Source organism: Podarcis vaucheri, assembly GCF_965113315.1.
Source record: "Podarcis vaucheri genome assembly, chromosome: 2".
NCBI lineage: Eukaryota > Metazoa > Chordata > Lepidosauria > Squamata > Lacertidae > Podarcis > Podarcis vaucheri.
In genome coordinates this window covers 44,999,282-45,015,021 of record NC_138760.1, presented here as the reverse complement: position 1 = coordinate 45,015,021, position 15,740 = coordinate 44,999,282, and the positions used below count along the sequence as shown (strand labels likewise).

At 43.9% G+C, this 15,740-nt stretch overlaps 1 protein-coding gene across 10 annotated transcripts in view; it reads right to left on the bottom strand.

Annotated features, from left to right (window-relative positions):
* The window catches only part of ARHGAP44 (Rho GTPase activating protein 44), a 90,322-nt gene that overhangs the window by 21,707 nt on the left and 52,875 nt on the right, over nt 1-15,740 (bottom strand). For 8 of the 10 annotated variants that reach the window (XM_082213822.1, XM_082213823.1, XM_082213819.1 and 5 more), the window contains exons 3-13: nt 15,019-15,123; nt 14,635-14,711; nt 13,748-13,859; nt 12,087-12,163; nt 6,803-6,920; nt 6,152-6,220; nt 5,927-6,008; nt 4,671-4,798; nt 4,358-4,469; nt 3,460-3,541; nt 1,189-1,269 (exon numbers count right to left, since the gene is read on the bottom strand). In XM_082213822.1, the coding sequence (XP_082069948.1) occupies nt 1,189-1,269; nt 3,460-3,541; nt 4,358-4,469; nt 4,671-4,798; nt 5,927-6,008; nt 6,152-6,220; nt 6,803-6,920; nt 12,087-12,163; nt 13,748-13,859; nt 14,635-14,711; nt 15,019-15,123 (1,043 nt within the window). Of the gene's footprint in view, nt 1-1,188; nt 1,270-3,459; nt 3,542-4,357; nt 4,470-4,670; nt 4,799-5,926; nt 6,009-6,151; nt 6,221-6,802; nt 6,921-12,086; nt 12,164-13,747; nt 13,860-14,634; nt 14,712-15,018; nt 15,124-15,740 lie in introns of those variants that run through there. The other 2 variants (XM_082213817.1, XM_082213821.1) reach the window with 2 other exon arrangements.

Below are 15,740 nucleotides of genomic sequence, written 5' to 3'. Positions count from 1 at the left end.
GCCAATTTCCCCCAAGCCTTTTAAAAGGGATATTTTTTAAAAAATAATAATAATAATAAATCCTGGTCCATATCTGTATTAAATTTGAAGTTGTTTTTACAAATTAAATGGTTCCACATAAGTTTTTATTATGGATGCTTTTGTACTGTAGAATTTATTTGAGAAATGTCATAGGAAGCAATTCCTAAATGGAAAGGAATAAATGATAAATAAAAAATATTGCGTGTATCTGCTCCTGTATAATCATTCTAGCAAAGCAGCATGCCAGATCTCCCTCCTGTCTCTTAGGGAGGATCCTTGTGAAACTGGTTTAGATGTTGAGGTAGGAAGCATCCCTTGCTACTCAGAAGGCAGTGAGCTGGAGGCAAAGTTTCCCTCGAGGTGCATTGCAAAGAGTCAGGAGTGCCAAGCACTCTTGTGTCTCATTGACACAACCCTGTTTAAATGCAATGCCTGTCGCAGAGAGGCCTCCTGGTGGAATTAACGTGGCAACTTTAGACACAGCAAGCTTCCAAAGCCATTACAAGCTTCTCCCCAACACCCAAGTACAGGCAAAACATCTTGCTGGCAGTGGGTGAGAACTAGCAAGTCCTTTACTGTGGTGCAGACAAGATCAAGTTTCAGCCCAGCCTAGCTCTTGAAACGAGAAGCCCTGGTCTCTTTTTGCAAGGCAGGCCATGTGAGAGAAGAGAACACCTGGCACAAAACAGGTGATAGGTGCTTGGAGCAATGGTTACCCATCCACGTATATTTCTCTTCTCTTGCGCGCTGGGACTGAAGCTGCATCAGAAACTTTCCAGGCCAGGAAATGCAAAATATCATCAACATTAATCAACCTTCACCCCACCCACCCACCATTATTTTAAAGGTACAGTGGTACCTTGGTTCTAGAACTTAAAACCAAGGCGCAGCTTCTGATTGGCTGCACGAGCTTCCTGCAGTCAAGCCGAAGCAGCATCGGATGTTCGGCTTCCAAAAATTGTTCGCAAACTGGAACACTCCAGGTTTGTGGCATTCGGGAGCCAAAACATATGAGTGCCAAGGCGTTCGAGAACCAAGGTATGACTGTATAGCCTTTTGGGTGGACCTTTTGGCCACATAACAATTGCAAACTGTAAAATTGATGTCAGCAAGAGACAGACAGTGAAGACGAAGTGAAGGCATATCCTTTGGCTGGCATACACCTGCCTTAGATTGTTGTAGCTGGGCTTGGGCAACTTCTCAAGGGCATTCCACAGGGCCTGCAGCCTCTTGTCTTGGTCCTGGATGCTGCGAAGCAAGAATGAGATGTCTGGGATTAATTCAGCAGTGGGACAATGGATAAAACATTTGGGGATTTTGTATCTCTGCACCTTCAGCCTCTCTTTCCTAAGCTTGCCTGAGCTGAGGCAGTGGCATAGAGACAAGCTGTGAACAGACGAGGCACCGAGGGAGCCGCCCCCTTGCCCTCCATTAATTTCACACTTGAAACCTGTCACACTACAGACAGGACAGGACAGGACAGTCACTGCTGGGAAAGCTGCCAATGCGCTTCACATTTCACCTCTCTGGGAATGTGACTTCTGCTCCTTGTACTGGAAGCAACAGTTGCGGTGGGGCCTGCTTGCACAATCACTTATCCTGAAGTGACAAGCCCCAGATCGCACTTCAGCATCAGATTTATGCAAATGTTTAAAGCAGACCTTTGAAAAGTGTAGCCACTTTAAATGCCTGGTAAGATCAGGGACAGTCTTGGCTCCCTTTTCTTATGTCAGGCGATGAGGGCTGGAAGAACGTCTTCATTCCCAATCTTATTAGGGAAGCTTTAGGCTAGACTATAGCTGTGGCAAATTTTGAGAAAATCCCCTTCCTAGCAGCAGAGATGTCATTACTCAGTCTCAAGAGGGGACAAGCTGAGGCAATTCATTTGAAGCAAAACCAATTAAAGAAAATGGCAATTCATTTGAATCTGTTGGAGTACTTGGGACACAACAAGCTCTTCAGAACTGGGCCCTGGATCCAAAGGAAATTAGTTAAATTTGAGTCCTGCTGAAACACTAACTGATTGATCACATTGTGACTTAGGTGCAACTAATGTTTTCTGGTCTTGGTGTGGGAAGCAGAGGAATTCCTTGGGAAACTAAGGTGGGCAACCTTAGACATACAGCTTTGACATATGTCAGAGAATAGTCTCCTTTCTATGCATAGCAGACACCTGTTGCTTGGGACTCATTCACATTTCACCAATGGGGCCTGAATTTGAATATATCTGCATATTGAATGAAGCCCTGAATGTGTGAGGGTGTGGCCCTGAAAAGTGACTAATAAATAAGTGAGAGAAACAAATAAATGATAATGTCATACATGTCCATAGGCAGAGGCTCTTGGAGAAATAATTAGAATATGTTCAATTTTGGGGTGGGTGGGGATTGGAATTTCCCACAATAAATTACACCAAATGGGTTTGATCTGTCCCATGAAGTTCCTGGTTCTGCATGGCAAATATTGTGGGCTCCCAGAATTCGGAATTCCCTCCCTAGAGAAGCTAGACTGGCTCTTTCCTTGCTGTCCTTCTGCCAGCAGATGAAGACTTTCTTGTTTCAACAGGCATTTGGGAACTGACTGGTTTTAATTAAAGGGCTGGTGCCGTGCTGCTTTTATTGTAACCACTGGTAAGTTTTAAAACATATTCTATATATGTGTTGTTGTTGTTTAATCGTTTAGTCATGTCTGACTCTTCGTGACCCCATGGACCAGAGCACACCAGGCACTCCTGTCTTCCACTGCCTCCTGCAGTTTGGTCAAACTCATGCTGGTAACTTCGAGAACACCATCCAACCATCTCATTCTCTGTCGTCCCCTTCTCCTTGTGCCCTCCATCTTTCCCAACATCAGGGTCTTTTCCAGGGAGTCTTCTCTTCTCATGAGGTGGCCAAATATTGGAGCCTCAGCTTCACGATCTGCCCTTCCAGTGATCACTCAGGGCTGATTTCCTTAAGAATGGAGAGGTTTGATCTTCTTGCAGTCCATGGGACTCTCAAGTGTCTCCTCCAACACCAAAATTCAAAAGCATCAATTCTTTGGCGATCAGCCTTCTTTGTGGTCCAGCTCTCACTTCCATAAATCACTACTCATAGCTGTAATTCTATCCATGTTTAATTATACTTTAATGACTGGTTTTTCTGTGTTTTGAGCAGTTCTTGTTTTTATCTGTAAGCCACCTTGAGTCTTGTCAGGGAACAAACAGTAATTTATATATAAACAATTTATAATTTATGTATAAACAAACAATAATTTTGAGTGAATCTGATAAGGTACAAGTTTCAGCCTGATCCTCTGCATGTTTACTTGGAAGCAATTTTCCCTGAATTCAATAGGACTTATTCTGAAAGAAGCGTCCAGAATTTCAACCTTGTTTGATATTCTATTTTTATAGCAGAAGGTGAAGAAGCAGGGCTCAAGCAACGGTGAACAACTCACTTTGAGGCTTGGATCCATTCTTCATAGAGTTCAAATGTCATGAGCGGTTCTGGCAATTCCCGAAGATAGGACTTCAGTGCCCCTGTGCAAGAGACATAGAAACACAGAACATGCATTACCAAAGCAGAAAGCCTCATCCTAATTTGGAGGGATTTTTTTTCCTCATTGAACTTTCTTTGGTTTGGGGCAACAGCTGAAGTCGATGAACCAGCCCTTAACTGACAGGAGCAAAAATGCTTTACTATCTAATGCTGAGATCAATATTTCCCTTTCTGGACACAAGAACTAATATAGATGACCATCTGACAACATGGTAGAGTTTCCTACCACTTGGTCATTTGTATTAAAGTAAATGTGGCAGGAGGTTTTTTGCTACTCATCCCAACATATGATGAAGAGCGGTGTGTACGTATGCTCTTAAAATAAATAGCAAGGCTTCTCCACATGGCTAGATGACTCTCTGTATCCATATTAGTGCGAGGGGGGTGGACTGCCTTGTGCTGTAGGAGTTTCACAACTACAGCTGTGTTTTAAAGGGGGGACGACAATATTTTCTCTGCTTTTCAGATTTTATTTCAAGTGCTATTTCTGTATTTGAAAAGAGTTTAAAAACTGCAGTAATTATACACCTATAGCTTTAGATATAATATAGTTTTAAAAACTATTAATGTTAGCTTTGGTGTGTTTGAGGGTTTGTCTGGTGTGTATATGTTTGTGTGTGACTCATTGACTCAAGTTACAATTCTGCCTTTGGTTTGATAAGCATGCTTAGGGGGTTGTGTGCATAATTGATTAATTGTCTACGTTTGCCACTGAAAGCAACCTTCTTCCATTCGTTCAAGCTAATAGTATTCACTACAACACCAGTCTGGTATGCCAAGACAAGAGCAGCTCTTACCTGCAATGGCATGTGGGTCAGCTGAGTACTCCTGAACATCCACAACACAGCAGTCAAGAGCTGCCTTAAGCTTCTTTAGTTTAGAGGCTGAAGGGGCCACCCGGAATAGGCCCTGCAAACACAAGATGTGAAATAAAAGTGTGTGTGGTTGTGGGGCGGGGGGAGGCGGTAATGACATGTCTGTCCAGCTTGCAAATCCCAAGGAAGGTAGTATGGGCAACACAGCGTTGGGGCTAGGGATGGGAATATGGGGGGGGGATGGTAAGCACTCCCAGGCCTTAGCATGAAGGGGCATCAGTTGCCCGATACAGACCTCCTCCTGCATGCCACATTCCAGGAGCATAGTGACACACGCCTCGATGGGGAAAGCAATCTCCCGGCCACTGACAGCTAGGTGCTCCTCCAGGGGCTTCCCAAAGGAGGGCTTTTCAATCCAAGCTTCTGTGGAAGGCAGTCCAAATAAGAAGCAATCACGATGTACCCACAACTCACCCTCTTGGTAACATGCAGTAGCCAGACTTCTACACACTCCTGGCTTGTTTGCAGAGCTGTCCCTAATGCCATGTGCCTCGAGACTGGAAGATCACCCTCTGTTTACATGTCTAAAGCCGTTTTCAGGCATCATCACCTTAACAGTGCCTTAAGAGGCAACTAGGGTACAGCGTGGACTTGCAGCTAACTTCGCTACATGGGATTGTGCTCAACTCCTTCTGGCCCCTTGCCTGATTAAAGGGAGGAACCCGCAGAACCATGGGGGTACGTCAACACAATTGAGAACCTAGACTTCCACTTTCCTCAGGGCTACTGCAATGTGGTCTACATGGGGCTGCCTTTGAAGATGGGGTGGAACCCACAGCTAGTGCAGAAGGCAGACACCAGAGCGCTGAGGGGTATATCCAGCTGGTAAAAATCTAGTACTGATTCTACACAGGCTCCACTGACTGCAAAGAAGCTACTGGGCACAATTCAAGGTTTTGATGTTTACAAAAAAAAACAACCCAATGACTTAGGCCCCTCCTCTGCGGTCACAGCCAACCTATGGAACATCTTCTTCCAGGAGATTTGGTCAGTTTAAAGTATTGGCTAAGGTTTCAAATATATTTTGGTATAATATCCTAGGATCTCACTGATGAAGAGTGGTTAGCAAACTGAACAAAACACACCCAGAAAAGAGCCTTAATCCGGACAGCATCCTATAGCGCTAACCTTGTTGATTCCTCATAGCTTTTGTGAGCTCAAGAGTAGGCCCAAATGAGTCCTTACATTTTGATTAGAGTAAGGTGCTGGCAACGATTCTAGGAATGATGTATATGGTGGCATTATTATTTTTAGTATTCTGGCTGGCTGCAATCCACAGACCTACTTCATTTTGTGACTGCTAAGCTGTCACACTGTCTCATCTACCACAAAGGCAACCGTTAGCAGGCCGGGGGCTCTGGATTGATGGGTAGAATCACCTTGACTTTTGATGCTTGGTATGGTAGTCACGTTGCCTCAGAGAGCAGCACTGCACGTCTCTCATGTAATATGTGACAAATGGTAATGTAAGAGACACTGCATCACACTTACCCTGCTGTGCTTTGATCTGAGGCAACACATTCTGCAAAAGTGCTAATGACTTCCTGTGGTACTCTGCTTGCACTTCTATTAACTGGGAGAAAGATGAAACAAGAGGCAGCTTGTAAGAAAACTCATGCCCTGGAAAGCATTATGGTTTTCCAAAGGGAGATGGGAAGGTTGAGGCGCATGAGTGCCCCACCCCCCTCATGAAAAGCCAAGTTTTCTGCTACTTACAGTCTGAAAATAGTTTGCATAGTCTATCTCTTTGGCCACAAAGTTGTACATGTCAGCTGAGAGCTGATCCTGCGGGAAGTACAGAAACGACAAGAGTTACACGGATGCAAAATGGCCAAGTCAAACTCACTGCAACAGCTGTAGTGCTGCAAAATGCATTTCCTTTCCAGAAATTCAGATAAAATATAAAACACCCCTATAGTAAGAATGTTAATTGGATCACAATTCACACATTCATCTACCACTTGCCCAAAGTTCTATTCATCAAACTAGGGCAAATGGCTGAAAATTGCAGTTTTAAATACTCTCCTCCCCAAGCGATAGTATTTGTTACTGCACCAACAATACTAGGCTTCAATGGGCTAAGAACAGTGGCTTTTGGAGCCATCACCTGAGCCACATTCCAGATGCCACAAATGATGCTTCACCAGGAATAGAAAGACAGAGAGAGATAAAGAAAGAAATGATAGATGATAGATATAGATAGATAGATGATAGATAGATAGATAGATAGATAGATAGATAGATAGATAGATAGATAGATGATAGATAGATAGATGATAGATAGATGATAGATAGATGATAGATAGATGATAGATAGAAAGATAGAAAGATAGAAAAATGATAGATAGATGATAGATAGATAGATACCCTGCAAATCTCCACTCTGTTTGCTGCCTCCTCCATCTCTTCCCTGAGAGCATCCGCTTTGGCACCTGAAGGCTGCAAGTTGCTTGACAAACCTGAAGATTTGGCTGACTGCTGCCACCTGCCGGAGAAAGAAGTTAAATGACATTAGCAACAGATGAGGAGGACTCCTACTTGTAGGTGGGGCAGAACTTTTAGCAAGGGCAGTCACCAGTACAAGAGCCTGAAGGCACACCATCAGCTTGAAGGCACACAACCTTTCAATCCCACCCTTTCCTCAGGTTGTCTTTAGACTCTCCCTCAATCACCATTTGTAAATTCACATATATATCCACTAAACAACTGCTTTTCTTATCAGAAGAAGCAACAATAGCAAACCCTTGGAAAGAATGACCTGGGAAACTCCAAAATGCAAGCAATACTCAATGGATGCAATAATCTATGGAGTAATTTGCCCTTAAGATGGAAACCTCCTAAACCCATTGAACACCATGAGGGAGCCTAAAAATCTGCTACTTGCATCCTTATCTTTACTGCCATCTGCCTGTGATAGAACTTAATAGGATACTGCTTTGTTGAAGAAGATAACGTTTTAAAAAACATGCAGCATGCAGCAAAGTCCTGTGCTGAGGAGAGACAGAGATGTTCCACTGATTGACCTCACTGGCCAGCTCAGAATGTCAGACTAAGCCTGCCTCCGATCTGAGGATGATCAGGATGTCAGCTTAAATGACATCTGCCTAGTGGGCCATTCCTACAGCAATGAAACCACTGGAATGGTTCCAACTCCCCACTTTCTTCTAACCAAAATGTTACGTCCCAAGCTGTCTTATTCTCTAAACCACAGCCTGCCTAAATAAGAGGGTTTTGTTTTTTTAAACAGGTGTTAAATCAGTACATTAAAAGTGCCTGCCCAAGATTTAAAAGTTATCCACTCACGTTACCCTGACTGCTCAGGCAAAGCTGGTCCCCTGAAGCAACTTCCATGCCACAAGAACTGGGCCTAAATAATTGTGCAGCTATTTCAATCCGTTCTAGTTCTAATTATATATAATGTACATAATTAAATTTTCTGTTTTGCAATTTAAAGTACTCATTTTTACATCCTTAAGATGTCAATGACTTCCCTTCTTCTCTTTCCACGGTTCATTCTGCATATCACAAATCCCTGCATATTTCACAAAAAACTATACCATTCAGTATTCCATTATTACATCCATCAAAACTTATTCACACTGTTGAATTTATCTTAATGCTGCCAGCGTTTTCAGCTGTACACAGTTATTTCCCATATATTCAATAAACGTTTTCCAGTCTTCTCTAAACGCATGTTCTTCTTGTTCTCTTACTCTATACATTAAGTCTGCAAGCTGCGCATATTCGGTCAACTTAATTTGCCATTCTTCTTTGTTTGGGACCTCACTCGTTTTCCATTTTTGTGCTAACAAAACATGGGCCGCAGTAGTGGCATACATAAATAACCTTTTTTGACACCAGGTGTGCAGCTATAGATTTGGCCTGATGAAAAACTTAGGGCCCATCCTTGAAAGCCATGAATGAACATAAGTAGAGCCTGCTAGATCAGGCCAATGACCCATCTAGTTCTGCATCATGTTCTCACAGTTGCTGTGGGAAACCAGCAAACAGAGCATGAGCACAAGAGTGCTCTCCCCTCTTGCGGTTTCCAGAAGCATTGCTACCTCCAACTGTGGCAGAAGAACGCAGCCATCATGGCGGGTAGCCATCAGTAGGTTTCCCAGGTGATCTGGCAGACATCCCAAAATCCATGACATGGACGAGCAGCCTGTATTCAGCAGCAGCACATTCTGTCTCATGTAGGATTAAGGCAGATATCTGTGGCCAGCAGTGGGAAGATGTCCTCCACTTGAGATCAGGGAGGATTTTTTTCTTTAAATCCTCAGTTAACTCAATACTTCTAGTCGGAGTAACCAGCTGTTTATAACCAGTTTCAAATAAGAAGATTATTTCCAAAGATCAGCAAACCTAATTTGAAGGGAAAACAGAAGTGCCGTCTGGCTCCTCTCAAATCATTCCCCCTCCCACCTTTGAGGGCCAGACGCTGTCAGTTCTTGCAGTGCTGAAATGCTGACACAGACGTTAGGTGTTTAAGGGTGGACCACATCCATAATCTTAGTGGAATTAAAGTGAAAGGGTGAGTGCCATCCACATCAGGCTCTCCCAACATTGGGAGAACACAAATCCCTCAGAAGCCGTTCATCTTTATCTCCAATGTATTTTCCTTTATGGCACAGAGAAAATAGCCACCTGTCACTATGGAATCTAGAACACTGCCTCTTCCTCCCGCTGACTTTCACATGCGTAAATTCATTCCTTCTAATCTTGTTCCCTTTTGCTGCAGCACCCAAGAGGCTTCATCCCATGACCACACTATGACATAGGACCAGCTGAAAGTTCTTTTGCTGACTGCAGCAGCATCGCACTATCTCGTGGGCAAAAGGCAGTTCAGGATGCTCCCCTGGTTTCCTACCGATTTGTCTGAGAAGACGAAGAATCTTGTTGTATCTTAAAGTTGAGCTTATTTACTGAAACATGAACTTCTCTGTGGTGTAGTGGTTAAGAGTGGTGGACTCGTAATCTGGTGAACTGGGTTCGCTTCCCTGCTCCTCCACATGCAGCTGCTAGCAGGGTGACCTTGGGCTAGTCACACTTCTCTGAAGTCTCTCAGCCTCACTCACCTCACAGAGTGTTTGTTGTGGGGGAGGAAGGGAAAGGAGATTGTTGGCCGCTTTGTGACTCCTCAGGGTAGTGATAAAGTGGGATATCAAATCCAAACTACTCTTCTTCTTCTTCTTCGGCAGATGCGTGAAAGTGTATGTTCTTTTGGCGATGGGAGGAACAGAGCCAGTGTGGTGTAGAGTGGTTAGACTAGGATAGGACCTGGAGACCATGGTTTCAATTCCCTACTCACGAGATGATCTTAGGCCAGTCGCAGTCTCTCAGCCTTACCTATCTCACAGGGTTGTTTTGAGGATAAAACAGGGAGGAGGTGGTGGCGAATCATAAAAAACACCTGCAGCTTCTTGAAAAGTAGGACATAAATGTAATAATTAAAACAAAACAAGCCTGGTGGTGGCTGTGGTGAGATTTTTTTCCACTTCACGGAAATACCAGTTCAATTGTCTGCAGACCTCATGAGTTGACCAGTTTTGTGGCAACATATCAATGGCACCTCCAGGGAATGAGATCAGCTTGCACTAGGCAAAAATAGCTTGCTTTCGAGGAGCACCGGGAAGGAAATAAACACAATTTACATTTTTTCCAGACATGATCAGAAATACCAGCTTGCTGTTTCGGCTGACTTGGGGGCATAGTGATAGTGACACGATTTGGCTTTCAGATTATCTGTTTGGCCCAGTGAGGGAGAGTCTCAGCCACCTGCTTCACAGCTGAAGAGGCAGGAAAGAGAGCTCTTCCTTGGGCATGATCAGAGGCACAGTATACCAGCTAATAAGACATGATGTGGTAATCCCTTCTCTCTTTCACCAAGAGCAGAGTCAGAGTAAATGCAGACTCCTCACTGAATGACACTGACAGAAATTTAATACTAGACCATTGTAGGAGACTGTAAATCCTCCTGCGTTGCCTTCTCTTTTGGATCCTCTGACAGAAAAAGATCTGGAGACATGGGAATTCTGTAGGACATTTTAGCTGGATCTGACAGACTGAGGAGTAAGGTAAAGGTACCCCTGCCCGTATGGGCCAGTCGTGTCCGACTCTAGGGTTGTGCGCCCATCTCACTTAAGAGGCTGGGGGCCAGCGCTGTCCGGAGACACTTCCGGGTCACGTGGCCAGCATGACGAAGCTGCTCTAGCGAGCCAGCACCAGCTGTTTACCTTCCCGCTGTAAAGCGGTACCTATTTATCTACTTGCACTTAGGGGTGCTTTCGAACTGCTAGGTGGGCAGGAGCTGGGACCGAAAGATGGGAGCTCACCCTGCCGCGGGGATTCGAACCGCAGACCATGCGATTGGCAAGCCCTAGGCACTGAGGTTTTATCCACAGCGCCACCCGCGTCCCCAGACTGAGGAGTACACAGGATCAAACAACTGGGGGAATTTCCAAAGCCCTCACTGACTCCATCTACGTCTGTGGAAAGAGCTGAAAGTATCTCAGAATGCTCTCACTCCATCTTCCAGGGAGCCTTCTTTTACCAAAGGGGAAACAGAAACATGGCCTCTTCACATAGAAGAGGAGGAGGAGGAGGAGGAGGAGGAGGAGTTTGGACTTGATATCCTGCCTTTCACTCCCCTTAAGGAGTCTCAAAGCAGCCAAAAATCTCCTTTCCCTTCGTCCCCCACAACAAACATACTCTGTGAGGTGAGTGAGGCTGAGAGACTTCAGAGAAGTGTGACTATCCCAAGGTCACCCAGCAGCTGCATGGGAAGGAGCGGGGAAGCGAACCCGGTTCACCAGATTACGAGTCCACCACTCTTAACCACTACACCACGCTGACGTAGTGTTGCTGTTGAGCATAACCCACTGAGGGCAAGACTGAGGGCAGTGAAAGAAGCCTGATGGGCAAATAGCACAAGACACAAAATATGTCATTCTAGCAGTAAATCCATCAGGGACAGATTTTTAAAATTTTGTTTTCACTGGTAGTTCAAAGGCTAAAAGTAGCAGCTTCCCCTGTATGAGCCTATTCAATCCCTTCTCTATGTGACCCTTCCAAAAGAAGTTCAGAGGGTGGAAACAAGAAAATGGGCCTTTCTGGAGGTAGCCCCCATTTGTGGAATGCTCTCCCCAAGTAAATTTGCCAGGCATCAACGTCTGCCATATTTTCAGTGCCAGGCAGATGTTCTTATTCTCCCAGGTGTTTGGGCATTAATTTGTGCTCTGATAACGGTGCCTGTTTTTATTTTATCTTGGTGTTTGTCTTGTTGCTGGGTGGGAAATAGTATTTTGATGATTTTGTAATTGATTGCTGGAGGATGAATTTTTTTAGTGCTTATTTAAACAATTCCTTTGAAACATATTGCATTTTTATGGTTTAAAGTTGCTTCAAGACACCTTCATTCATAGAAAGCAACACATAAATTGAATGAACAAAACTAGTGCATTTATCTGTGATTTGCTGCTTAACCCACTGGAACTTGATATGGCTTTTTATTATTGTTATGTATATTAAACGATAGTATTTATAATTTTTTTTAAAAAAAATGCATGAATTTTTAACATGAAGAAACATGAAGCAAGGGACATGGTACTTTAAGGATGGGCAGACAAAAAGCTAACATGCTTCTTACCTTGTCCTTGACGAATCCATGTCCAGAACTAATTTCGCTAAGTGTTTCCTCTGTTTTTGGATATTGGGGATTTCTACCTAAAATAAATGATAGTAACATGGGTATTTTCTGCAGAGAACGCCAATAAACATCCCTGTCACTGAATCCAAGCAAGGTCAAAGTGAATTCTCAGGATTCTGCATCTGATTCGGAGCCTAGAGTCAACACCAGCAGCTGGGGGCATATACCACTGTTGGACAGTTCCCAGATGACAAGAAGCCACATACTGCTCCCAGAACAACTTGCCGTCAATGTTCTCCGGCTGGTGTTAAAAGCAGAAAATTGGAAAAGAAACAGGCAGCAGTGCTTGGCAGCTATCTCAATTTAGATCTGAAAAATACTTTTAGCCCATCCACTTTAAAGAAATATGACAGGAGGAAAGGAAAAAAACGAAGGTGATGACTGTGGTGTCCCTATCCTAGAGAACACCTAATTAGCCAGTGGTGCATGTATCCCCTCAGCTCCAAAATGCCTGATTTGAAAGTAGACCCACAAGAACACGGAGCACTTCTGGAATACACTCAACCTCTCTTAAAAATAGTCTAGCTTCCTTTCTGCAAAGTGAGATTTTCCTTGTTTGGTCTTGTGCATGTGAACTTGTAACAGCAAAACAAGAACACACACACCTCTCCTCTGACAATATAGGGAGCAGCAAAATACAAACAGAAAGGCTGACAACATGGAGCAACTTAAAATGGCTACCATGTTTTGGTGTAAAATACCAGGATTCAAAGGCCACACTGTGAGGAGAAAGTTCACAATGCTTTTTTAAAAAGAAATTCAAAGTAGGCTGGGATACATTTACCTAGAGAGGGCAGCATTCAAAATCTGACATGATTTTTAAGTATTCCTTACACACACACACACACACACACACACACACACGCACACACTTTAAAACCTGAAGAAAATTTTGTTCTTGGCTCCCAGAGTTGCCTCTCTTTTACTCTTGCCTTACTTCCTGGCCCCACATAATCCTGTTTCTGCTTCACAACCCCTCCCAGCCTTGCTGCTTAATGAACCCATAGCTTGAGTTTTTCTCACAGAGCCAAACTCAAGTCTTTCTACCTGCCCATGAGCTTTACTGGCTGCCCAGTCTTTTCACCTAACGGGAACTTGTTGAGCCGGCACTGTCCTGCTCCCTGCCTGCACCCAACTTCCAATGGGCCAAATACCAGAAGTCCTTCATTGCAGATGTGTTTCTTATCCTTCTTGAATCTTCTTCAGAATTGCCCCCTTGATTCAGAGGCCTTTCTTGTTGGAGCAGAGGTAAGGGAACTTGCTGGGCTTGAACTCCCATAATCCCTGGTCACTGGGCAAGCTAGCAGGGGCTGAAGGGAGTTAAAAGTGCATAATGTCTGGTGTGCCATAAGTCCCCCCCTACTTTCGAGGTTATACCACTTATACCAGGCATAGGCAAACTCCGGCCCTCCAGATGTTTGTGACTACAATTCCCATCATCCCTGACCACTGGTCCTGTTAGCTAGGGATGATGGGAATTGTAGTCCCAAACATCCGGAGGGCCGGAGTTTGCCTATGCCTGACTTATACCAACACATCAGAACAACCCGAAACAGTGCTCATTGCAGCTATTAACTGCCACTGCTTGTGTTTTTTCTCACCTCAGCCAATACAAAGAGAGGCTCGATCACATCCCGCTCAACTTCCAGCTCAAAGTGGATGAGCTCTTGAGAAAGCTTGTCCTCTGCTTCCCCACATAACTTCAGCATCTTCCTGCAGGGCATGAAAACAGATAATCACACTGAAGTGGTACGGCAAGCAACAGAGATGGGAAGGCGAACAAGAGAGACAGACAGAGAGAGGTACAGAGATGGTCATGGGCCTGAGACAGATGATGTGTGGCAGGCAGAGGATCTTAAGCACTAATCATACAGGCTCTGTAAGGCAGCAGGCCAAGAGGCTTCTATATCACCTGAGGCACAAAATGGTTCTATGTCGTTCCACTAACATGCTTTGGTTTATTTGTAATAAAACAGGCTGGTGTGAAACGACAACTTATTGCTGCATCCTGCAAAGGTGCCATGGCAGAGGCAACACCTAGTATCTTTTTATTGTCCTTCGTATTGATTTATGCTATAAACCGCCTTGCTATTTTACATGAAACAGTGTCTCTAAATGTTTAAAGCACATGAAATAAGACTGAGGAGACCCAACCTGAAAAAGGTTGGTTGGAAAAGGGGGTGGCAATTGAAAAGTAGCAAGAAGCTATTAAAATTGGTTCAGGCAAAAGGATTTTTCATTACAATGCTAGACTTGCGATCCTTTTATTTTTAATGCATTTTACAGTTCTTGTTTGTGAGCTGCCTTAAATGTTTTATAAAGGAAAGGGCAGGGTATAAATATTTTAAATAAATCCACCAACATGTTTCCTACTGAAGTGGCCTTTCAGCTGAGGAACATTATTGTGACTGGAACAGATTAAAAAAGAGAGAGAGAGAGAGCTGTATCTTGCCCAATAGGTGGGTATTTTGAATGGGAAGAATCTTACCCAAGCAGGGAGTCGTCCCCTAGAATAGCAGAACCTTCCATCAAGCATTGGGCTAGCGATGTCAAAGGCAATTTCTTCTGCAACAAAAGCAACTGCTGTATAAATTTAGGGTTTGTTTTTAAATCCATCACATCACAGTTTGAGCCCACTTCATTCCCAGAAAATGACACTATTTCCAAACAATATTATTTGTTTATAAAAAAAACCCCACGAACCCCTGGTTTACTAACTCTTATGCTCACATACAATTTACACACAGGAGGGGAGGAAAGCTAGCTGTGCTGTCTTCTCAGCCTGATTCCCTCCCTCCTGCCTCTTCTCCATGTGAAACACGTAGAGACATGAACCCAGCTCTGTTGTCTGGTGGGTGCTGGAATCTCTCACCGAGCGCTTATCAGAATCCGATCCCTGCTGACCCTGAAGACACGCTGTCAGTTTCTTGTGTGTGCTGTGGGAGACCTGCTTCACCAACTCCAAACGCTTCTCCACCTGGGGATGAACACAACAAGAAGGCATCACATCAGAGGTGCTTGTCCTCAACCCTCAACTATCTGGACATAGAGAGAGAAACAATTCAGTTCACATAGGCCCTGCCCTCTGGGTCCCCTTAACGTGTCCAATTGCATACTCCATTCATCAGCAGCCAATTTTAACACGCTGGACTATATGACAATTAAGGAACAAATGACACAATAAATAGTTGATTAACATTATCAGACTTCACAAATTATTTATTTCCTGGCTCTTTTCTTAGCCACCCAACAACTATCATTTTCAGGGTGAAGTACACAAGTATTTAAAGCAAATTAAGATAATGCAATTCAAAAACACCAAGATAACCATCATTGCAAACACAAGGCAGAAAGCTAAAAGATTATACCAAGCAGGAGGTACTACAGACCTTAAAAGTCTCCAGAAAGTAAAACAGACACATTAAAAGACCACATAACAGAGGGTTTAATAAAATCTGTGAGAATGAAAAGTTAGTTGCCTGATGCCACAAGGCAGGCATTTATGAGGAACGGCTAAGGGAGCTGGGCATGTTTAGCCTGGAGAAGAGGAGGTTAAGGGGTGATATGATAGCCATGTTCAAATATATAAAAGGA